At 48.9% G+C, this 10,358-nt stretch overlaps 1 protein-coding gene across 1 annotated transcript; it reads left to right on the top strand.

Annotated features, from left to right (window-relative positions):
- Window positions 1-5,210: 5,210 nt before the first annotated feature.
- LOC103672085 (T-cell surface glycoprotein CD1a-like) lies at window positions 5,211-8,724 on the top strand. Its single transcript, XM_040635876.1, is given in 7 exon segments — window positions 5,211-5,444; window positions 5,908-6,174; window positions 6,862-7,140; window positions 7,339-7,536; window positions 7,539-7,616; window positions 7,950-8,040; window positions 8,188-8,724. Coding segments are annotated over 7 exon segments (1,071 nt in total). The 5' UTR covers window positions 5,211-5,383; the 3' UTR covers window positions 8,285-8,724.
- The last annotated feature ends 1,634 nt before the right edge of the window (window positions 8,725-10,358 follow it).

Consider the following 10,358-nt stretch of genomic DNA (forward strand, 5'->3'; position numbering starts at 1 on the left):
CCAAAAGGAGAGTCTCAGGGAAGTCTGGGGACATGGTAGATGCCCTGCTCCCTGAGGGGGCTGGATCACTCTGCCAAGTGACCTCCAAGCACCTCCCAGATTTCTCCTGGGGGCTCCTGTGTCTAGGGATTACACGATTGTCAGTGATCTGACAGCCATTCCCTCTCCCCCACAGTTTTCTCTCTTGAGAAGCCCCTCTCCTATCTCCTCCTTCAGAACTTGTCCTCTGTCCACTCTTAGTCAAGCGCACATGCAGAAGTGGAGCTGGCTGGTGCTTGGGAGGAGGAATTTCCTCTGCCCTTCATGGTCCTTCTAGCTGGGCTAAGAATCAAACTGACATGTGGTAGATTACAAGAGAAAATAAAATTTAATTGCATTTGCACAGGGAATCCACACAGACACGGAATTCCAAAGACAGTGAGGCAACATGAAGCTTATGTGAGCTCAGGAGAGGTGTTGGGGTCTGAGGATGCAAAGGGGAGGAAAACCATTAGGAGGAAGGTGAGAGGAGAGATTGGAAAACAAAGGTGCTCTATTATGCAGCAAGTTTCTTAGGTAAAGAGGAATCTCTGTTAATAGCTCTCTTCCTGGTACAGTCTCTTCTTTCCAATGTAAATGTAGACAGTTGAGGGGGAGGCAAAGAGCTTTTCCTAAATCTGCTGGATTTTGATTTCTTTTAACTGACAATAATGTCGTGCCAAAGTGGCCCATTTCGGGGCAGCGTGCCCTTGACCTCTATGCTGAAAAAACTGTAGATCCTCAGTGGAACCATGACTAACATAACAGCTGCTTCCTGCACCCCTGATTGGGGTCACCTCTGCCCACAGGAGCTGAGCTGAAGAATGAGTGGCCCCACTCCACTTCAATATCCAACCCTCTTCTGCTTCCTCCTCCTCCTCCTTCTCTTCCTTCTGTGATCTGAAACTGCACTTGCCTCTTGGTGGGTGTTGAGCCAAAAGACACCATCAAGCCAAAAAATAGCACAAGGAAGGGTTTTACTTGCAACAAGTAAGGAGAACAATGGGGATCTTTCTCAAAGCAGTGTTTCTACAAAATTGAGGAAATTTGAGTAAGAGCAACACATCCATTCTCAAGAAAGGCCTAGCGCAATGCGGAATTCAGCACCCAACGGGGGCAAAAGTCACCTGAAGGTGACAGAGTTCAGGTCAGTCATGAGGTCAACAGAAGTGGGCATCACCAATTCTCTGGTTCCAGTAGGTCTAGGATGTGGGGCTCCAATGGGTTTAGATCCCGCAAAGAAAACTCAAGAGTGTGTGTCAGGTCAGTCTTCACTTTGGAACCATCCCTGCAAGTTTTACCACTGATTTCTTGTGATAGGATTAGGCTATCTCCTGGCCTGACAGTGGCTGTTCATACCTACTTTCACAGAACGCCTGGGGGCCTAAAATGACTTTTCTTACGTCAGGAAAGCTGTGTTTTATCTTTTTTTTTTTTTTCTGGAGACCCTTAACTCACACTCTGTCTTCTGCTGCACTCCTCATTTTGTTACCACTCTTCCTTCTCTTTCCTGCTCAAACCCACCACCCCCTCCCACTCTCCTCGCACCAAACTCAAGGGTGTAAGCACTGGACACTTATAATTTTCAGGGTCCAGTGCAAAAGGCAATTGTGAGGTCTCATACTTAAAAAGCAGAGGGAAAAAAGCTTTTAAAGGCCTTAAAATACAAAATTTCTCCTTTCTTTAAAGTCTACCATTCAACCTGTCATAGTGTTTCTTGTTGTTGCTGTGGGTTTTGTTCATTTCATGTGCAAGATGTCACTCTCCCTTGGGCACAGGGACTCCAAGGACAAGTGCAGACTCTCCTAGGTGCCTGGGGGCACCACTCCCCTGCACTTATTTGCATATGTTTCATAATTTTTGATCAAACTGCAGACATCTCATTAGGATAAGACACGGAGGTAAGTAGGATATGTATTTTTAGCCTGGACATGTGTCTGCCTCTTCTTTTGCTAAGTGTTGTGTAGAAGGTTCAGTCCCTCTAGTCCAGGTACCTGGGTTTGTTTTGGTGGCTGTGTCCACAGTCCTTACATTCTTTTCCCATTACTTTCTTTATAGGGTGGGGCTGTTTGCCTGAGGGCTTGGTTCTTAGCGACTGTGAGTATTATCTTTGGGATGTTCCTCAGGGTGATTTATCTTTATAGGGACCAATAGCAGACCTCCTCCAGATGGGTGACTTTGACAGAAACATTATTTTGAGTTAAAAGCAACAAAAACCAAGCAGATTCAAGAAAATCTTTACTTCCCCCTCACCTGCCTGCCAATACCAGGAAGAGAGCTTTTAACAGAGATTCCTCTTTACCTAAGAAATTTACCTGCATAATAGAGCACCTTCGCTTTCCAAAACTCTCCTCTCACCTTCCCCCTAATGGTCTTCCTCCCCTTTGTATCCTTAGACCCCGACACCGCTCCTGAGCTCACATAAGCTTCATGTTGCCTCACTGTCTTTGGAATTCCATGTCTGTGTGGATTCCCTGGACATATGCAATCGAATTTTATTTTTCCTGTTAATCTGTCTCATGTCAGTCTGATTCTAGTCTAGCTAGAGGAACCGTAATAGGTAGAGAAAACTCTTTCTCCCTGACATCTTCATCCTCTTGCCCTTCCAACAGCAGGAGCTGCTCTTGGTACCTGGCTGGCTAGCCTACTTTGCACAGAGAGTGGGGCAGTAGCTCTGTTCTGATCCAGTCTCATCCTCGGCCAGGTGCTTTGTTTTTCAGTTTTGGGGTTGAGCCTTCTAAGGGTTCTCGCCTATCCCTCAACAGATGGAACCTCTTAGTCTGGGACAGGATGTGGTACTGTCCTTCTCCCACCGGCCCTTACCCCCAGCTGCAGTGTGGCCTCACCTGTGCTCTCAGTTCCCTGCCCTTCTCACAGCTGGTGAAGGCTTCTTTCTGTGTGGGGCGTGGTGGCCTTCTTGCCCTTCTCAGGCAGCAGGTCCTCTCACGCCTCAGGCTTGTACCCTGAGAAAGCAGTTCCCTGGTCTGTATCCTGGATTCCAGCCTGTCAGGAACCCTGGTGAGGTGGTGGGATAAAGCCTCCTTACAGTGAATTTCCTGAGTCTGTGACCCTGAGGGGCTCCAGGTGCTCATGCTAACCTCAGTCATTTGTTAACAGTCTCAGTGGAATTTTTCTTTCCGACTTATAGAGCATCTGGCATCTGTCCCAAGTAGGCAAGGGTTTGCATCCCCTGTTTCCTCGGAGGAGCCCGTCTTTCCCTGGATTTTGGGTTAGGCTGCCCTGATCCTTCGGCTCTGATGGATTCAAGAGACATGGTTTTGATTATCCAGCTTTTCATAATCTTAAATATGGGCATGAGCTCTTTCTAGTTTTCTATGTTCCAATCTTAACTTTCCAAAAAATGTTATCTTTATAATATGATCCTAAGATTATTTCTGTTTACTTGTAAACCAAGAAATAACAGGACAAATAGTTCAAACACATTTATCCAGATGACATGAAGCACAAACAAATATTGAAGAGCCTTTAACCACTTAAGGACACCATGAAAGAGGAAGGTCAGGATGTCCAGCTGAGGGAAGCTCTTGAGAAGACAAGCATGGAACATTCAAGCAGCAACAGTAAGAAGGGAATCTGGATACGTGATTCCAGAACACTCTACTAACTTCCCTTGCTACAAATTCTCGTGGTTTCTTATTACAAGTAATAGGAGGTTCGCAGCAGGACCCTCTGTGTAAACACTCTGATTATTAGCATATGGCTTTATTCTAAGCAAAACTGCATAAGATTCTCATTTCAACAAGTAGGATTACAACTAAAAAAGTTTTATGTTGAAGATCACTATGATATTTAAGAATAATTGGATCCCAGAATGGAATTACTCAATCATTCAGAAATAATCACTGATCACGTCCCACTTGCCAGGCCCTCAGTCAGATGTGGGGATCACGAGGGGGCAGGGACAGCTGGGGCCCAACAGTGAGTCAAGATTGTGAGTGGACAAACATCAGCCCGGGTCACCACTTTAGAAAATATTGTTTCAAGCAGGCTTGTTTTTGTCTGAAGTGTGCACATTATAATAAATAGAGTGGGGAATAAGTGGATTCCCCAACACATACCTGGGGATGAGAGTGTCAGCCTGGTTCCTTCCTGGTTCCTTCCTTCCCATTATTATAATAAAACTCAACACACCAAAATGAAAAATACTTGGTTTAAGTGTTTTTCATCCCAGGTAGACAAAAGTTACCTCAATAAAATAATTGCACTGTCAACACTGTATTTTCATCGATGTAGCATGATGTGTGGATCCAGCAGGTGCTAAGTGACTGTTTGAGGAGTGAATATATAAAATGTAAGTCAGACAGACAAGGTATTCTTCAGATGTTTCAATGTCCTGTGGTCTCTCTGGTGGCTACTGGTTCCTCTCTAGGAATCATGGTGGGCTGGTGGTTGCTGATATTGTTAGACAGGCAATCATGGGGGAATCTGGACAAGCAAATAGAACAACGGTTAAAAAGAAACCCATGGGCCCAATATGGTGCCTCAGGCCAGGCCACGTCCCCAAAACTTGTTTAATCCCTAACCTACTGCAGTTTCTACCTCCCCCAGAAATGTTTATCCATCAGTGAGGAATTCTCTGGTCAGCACGACTGAGGTTCTCTGTCACATGGGCCCTCTCCACCTGCAAGGAGGGGATGTCATCTGCATGATAACACCCCTGCTCTCCCAATTAAAGGAAGGTGACCTTCCCTGAAACAGTCCTATCTCTTTTGTCAACTTCCTTCATATAACGCCCCCATTTGTACCACTGTTCAGAACTCCCCTCTATCTGCAAGAAGGGGTGCTGCCATATTCTTGAATCGCTTCATAAAACCAATTAGATCTTCAAATTAACTGGTTGATTTTGGTTTTTAACACAAGCAGTGAGAAGTCAGAATGTGAATGAGCTGGGGTGGGGGTGAGATGGGGAAGGAAATACATAGTGGGTGTCACAAGGGCAGGAAGGACAGAGTGACAGCAGGGTTCAAGGTTGGGTGCTGGGGAGCTGTGCGTTTTCATGGATTACTGTCTGGATGGGAAGGAAAGGCACAAGATGTGGGGTGACTTTTCTATGCCACACAGGACTGGTTCTGAAGCAAATGAATTAGGGGACAGGGAGCAGGATGGAAGCTGGTGACAGGGAGAAGCTGAAAGCCAGAGAGGAGAGTCAGACCAGAGGGGAAGTGAGAGTCTGAGTAGGTGTCCAGGGTTGAGGGAGGAGCACATTTGCATTATCTCAGAAACTCATGGAAGGCTTGTGTGTGGAGAGGAAGTCAGAAGAGAGGTGCTGTGTGTGGGGTAGGTTTGTTAGAACAGCCGTCAAAGAACCACGATGTAAGAGAAAGAGAGAACATCTGCAGATACAATGCTGCTTTTACAACTTGCGTTGTTGGCAGTTCTTCTCCCAGGTGGTGACAGTGATGATGGTGAGAACTCTCCCCCCACCCAGTGTGTGCAAATGTGTGTGTGTGTGCGTTTATGTGACTGTGTGTGTGTGTTTTAATACGTGTATGTGCGTGTATGTGTGTTTCTGTGTCTGTGTACTTGTGTGCATATGTACCTGTGTAGGTTGTTTTGTGTAAGTGTGTTTGTGCATGTGTGCATCTGTGCACTTGTGCTGTGTGTGTACACTAGGGCCGTGGGTCCCCACCATATACTTGGGGATGAGAGCGTGAGCCTGGTTCATCCCGAGCATCCCTGACCCCAGGGCCGTGTGCTTCTCTGACGGTTGGGTACGGAGCTCAGGGCTCTGGGGCAGCACATGTCTCCTGAGACAACTACGTCTTCCCTGTCCTCCTGATTTTTGTCCCCCTCCCTGCCACCTTCTTCTCCTTTCTCTCTCCTTCCCAATGACCTCCTCTTCCAAAGTCAATCTGTCTTTTCCCACAGATTTCCAGGAGCCAATCTACTTCCGAGTCATCCGAACGTCATTCCTCTACAACCGTTCCTGGACACAAAATCTGGGCTCAGTTTGGCTGGATGAGCTGCAGACTCATGCCTGGGACAATAAGACTCACACTTTCACTTTCCTGTGGCCTTGGTCCCAGGGCAACTTAAGCAATGAGGAAGTGGTGACAGGGGAAAATTTATTCTATTCAAACACCATTTTAGTTAATCAGGATTTCCGTGAACATGTCAGCAAATGGCAGCTCGAATGTGAGTTCAGTTCCTTCAGAGGTGTGATGGAGGTGGCTGGTGTGTGTGTCTCCTGGAGTTCCTTCTTCCTCTAGGAAAGAGCTTCCACTGGCTTCTGAACCTCACATCTCCCCAACATAAATCTGAATCTCACCTGTGTGGGCCTGGGTGGAAATCAGACCCCGATTCTTGAAAAGCTTCATGTCTTTCGCTACTGTCCACTCCTCTCATTGACCACATGCTGTGTTCTCCTGTCTCCCACTAGCCTCTCCTGTGACCACTCCCTTCCCTGGTCTCCAAGCAGGCACTCAATCGTCCCTCACTCTGTGACTGACTCCTGGAACTGTGTGCTTTTCTCCCCCATCCAATCCCAGCAGAGATGTTTGTCTATGCTTTCCTTGTACCCCCACTGCACTCCCTTCACCCCAGATTGTTTGTACTCCAGCTCTCCCACTGACCCCTTCCCTATCATCTGCCCACACCCTTCATGTCTCTCTTCCAACATTTGCTCCTTCCTCATTCACCTCTTCCTTTGCCTACAGCAAGCACCACTTCCCCTCCTGTGAGCATCTCCTCAAGCCAAACTGTGCTCCATCCCCTCCAATTCTCTGAACTTCTCCCTCTGTTTCCACCATCCTTGGTTTCCACACATATCATTTCATCTCTTTCTCTCCCCCTGTCCTATAACTCACAGTCTCTTTTCCCCAGATCCTTTTCAGGTACAGATGGTAATAGGCTGTGAGCTGCATGTTGGAAAACCATCAGTTGGCTTCATGAGGATTGCTTATCAAGGATCGGATCTCATAAGTTTCTGGAACATGTCATGGTGGCCATCGCCAAAGGGAGGAAGTAGGGCTCAGCAGGTCTGCAGACTATTTAATCAATACCATGAAGACAATGAATTAATACAAACCCTCATCATTGACTACTGTCCCCGCTATCTCTCGAGTCTTTTTGATGTAGGGAAGGCAGATCTCCAGCGACAAGGTCAGTCCTGCTCCCTCCCTCCAAGCATGCTGCATTCTGTGCTCATAAATTTGCACCATTCCCTCATAATCTGAGTAAGAAGGAGTCAACAGGGAGAGGGGATAATGGTAACAGGTTTCTGGACGTGGAATGATGCGTCCATCTAAAGTGATGTGAAGATCTACCCTCTCAGTCTGTGAATATCTCCTGTGTCTGCAGTGAGGCCAGAGGCCTGGCTGTCCGCTGGCCCCAGTCCCGGTCCCGGCCGTCTGCTGCTGGTGTGCCACATCTCTGGCTTCCACCCCAAGCCTGTGTGGGTGATGTGGATGCAGGGTGAGCAGGAGCAGCGGGGCACCCAGCGAGGCGACGTCCTGCCCCATGCTGATGGCACGTGGTATCTTCAGATGTCCTTGGTTGTGAAGCCACGGAGGCAGCTGGCCTGTCCTGCCGAGTGAGACACAGCAGTCTAGGAGGCCAGGACATGGTCCTCTACTGGGGTGAGAAAGAGCTGGACCTGGCTGAGAAAGGGGGTGGTTGGTGTTAGAGCAGAGGATGAGAAGCAGATGAAAAATTTGGGTTGCTAGGGATTCTAGACCAAAAATGACTAATATCAGTAAACCAAGGGATGGAGAACTGAGAGTGGGGGCCCTCTAGATGTGGGAGGGTCCAGAGGGTTGGGTGAAGGATCCATCTCTGAGGAGGGATGGGAGAAGTGAAAGGAGGAAGGGCAGCTGGAGAGGCAGAGGGTGACACGAGCAAAGAGGACCAGGGAGGTAGAGTTCAACCTCAGGTGGATGGGAAATGACACCGTCTGTGCACCAAACCCACAGAGCAGCCCCGCTCCATGGGCTTGGTCTTCCTGGCGGTGATAGTGCCCCTGGTGCTTCTGGCAGGTCTGGCGCTGTGGCTCTGGAAGCGCTGGTAAGTCTCTGGAGCCACCTTCCTGCTCTTTCCCATGTGTCTCCCCACCTTTCGGTCTGTCCTCAGCCCTCCTGCTCCCAGTGCCCTGTCCCCCTGCAGTCCTCACTTCCATCTGCTGCAGACTGACTCCTCCTCTGTTCCTCCCAGGAAAACACACTGGAGATGTCCATGCACTGACCTCCGTTCTGAGCGAGATCCCAGCAGCCCAGCCTCCAGTACTTACCTAAACCCAGCTCAGTGGTGACGTCCTTGCAACTGTCTGTGTGCAGCTTTGTCCTTCAGTTCTGCTTAATGATCTGTTGTCAGTATAAGCTCAGTGTAATTCAGTGGAGTTTGTTGTTCTGACTTGGTTCTGGAACTCAACTCTCAAAATTAACTCATTGGAAAATGAAGTCCCATCAATATCTGTGGGTCACTGGCATCAGGTGTTACTTCCTCCAGTGAGCCCTGCCTGATTCAGAAGTGGAGGCAGTATCTGCCTCGTGAGAATTTCCTCCGTTTAAACCTGCACTTCGGCTAATCTATTCCTGACCCCCAGCCCTGGTTGCCCCCATGAGGTCCTTTTTCCCTTCTAATTCTTAGGATTCTTGAGAGCAAAGTTCATGTCTATGTAATATTTGTATCCTTGGCAAGGAGCCTCCCCTGCATGGAATATGTCCCCAATAAAAATATGTGTTGAATTTATGCTATATTCTTAGGTTTTTCTTTTTCTTTTGCTTCCTGACATGCTCGTAGTAGTTGAGATATTTAGTGCTTTTCTTGTTAAAAATGTTCTCCCTTGGCCAAGGTCTTCACACTTTCCCTGTCCTGTTGACATCTCCAGGCCCCTAGGTTGAAATGAGTTTTCCTGTGAAGATTTCTATTATTTAACTACAGACACCGATGGGATGGATCTGTTGGTCCCAGGGTTCTGAATAAAAACAGGAAGGCAGGATGCTTGCTGGTTGTGGGGCTCAGGGACAGCAGGGCTGTCACCATGGGGCTGGATAGAAATATAGGGTCTTGTCCTCCGCTGAGACTCACTGAATCACAATTTGTACTTTAGCAAAATCAGCAGGGGACTCACGCGTGCGTACATGTGACGTCTGAGACGTAGCATACGAGTGTGTCGCTGAAGGGAAAGGGACGCTCCAGGAAAGAGAACGGGAGTGTCGTGGTCAGGGATGAATGGGGATCCAGCAGGGACAGTGCATACAGTGCCTTCTGGCTTCCGTGGCTGCCGTGTGACCATCCTGAGGACACGGAGTCCGTGACAGTGAGCCGTTGCTCCTGGGGGAATTGTGGGGTTGGGGTCCTGGGAGCCTCTGCTCACAACACTTGCCACCCGATGACTACCCAGCCTGGTTTCATGTGTGTTTGTGTTTAAAGACAGCTTCTCTAGTATGTAGATGTGTTTGTGAGGAAGGTAGCGTATGGAGTATTTCCCTCTACTGAAACACCAGCTCAGAAGTGCGCACATGTCCCAGCTGCCGACTGTGATCGCCAGCGTCTGCTTTCAGCCCCGCAGCTGTGCTGCCCACGATGGTTTTAGAGACTAAGAAACAAGAAACAGTCATCGTCTCATGAATCTGGGGAATATCGCTGCTGTTCCTCCTTTCCCATGCCGTCCTCACAGCCCCTTCGATGTTACCGTAGCATTTTCTGGAAAGGCGCCACGAAGACCTCCGGATAGTCCTGTTCCTCTCCTGGATGTACCGCACGGCCGACCCGTCACCAGCGGACTCGGGGCCCACAGCTCTGTGTCAGGAGCCCGCGCGAGCCGCACCTGCACAGCTGTTTTGTCACGAGGCACATCCACCTTCTGGGCTTAGGACACCAGTCAGTCCCACGGCTCCGGGCGTCAGGGCCGTTTTCCACAGTGACATCCCTAGAGTAGCGCGAACACGCAGAGCATGTGGCGCCGAAAGAACAGCAAAGAGGACACGTGTTCACTATGCGGGGGGAGCACAGGAAGGCCGAGCAACCCCTGCTCAGCCTCCCCCGGAGTCGCCCGAGGTGGGTGACCCATGTCGGGACGCTCCACGTGTGCACGACGAGTGGTGCGCGCATGTGTGGGGTTCAAATCCACATCAGCAGGCAGCCCATCAGCACAGACAGACTCCGTGATAATGGACATGCACCTTTGCGACCGACAACGCCCACGGCAGTGCGAGTGGAGACGCCACGGCTAGACTCAGTGACCCTCGCTTTCATTAATTAACTCCACAAACCGTTCTCGGGCTCTGACCTGCAGCAGGGACATCCCGAGTGTCAAGTAGTGGGGACGAAAAGGTCTTCTGTGTCTTCAGAGCCTGATTTATGGTTTTTATTGTTGTTTG

The sequence above is a fragment of the Ursus maritimus genome, unplaced genomic scaffold, assembly GCF_017311325.1.
Source record: "Ursus maritimus isolate PB19 unplaced genomic scaffold, ASM1731132v1 scaffold_2, whole genome shotgun sequence".
In the NCBI taxonomy this organism is placed as follows: domain Eukaryota; kingdom Metazoa; phylum Chordata; class Mammalia; order Carnivora; family Ursidae; genus Ursus; species Ursus maritimus.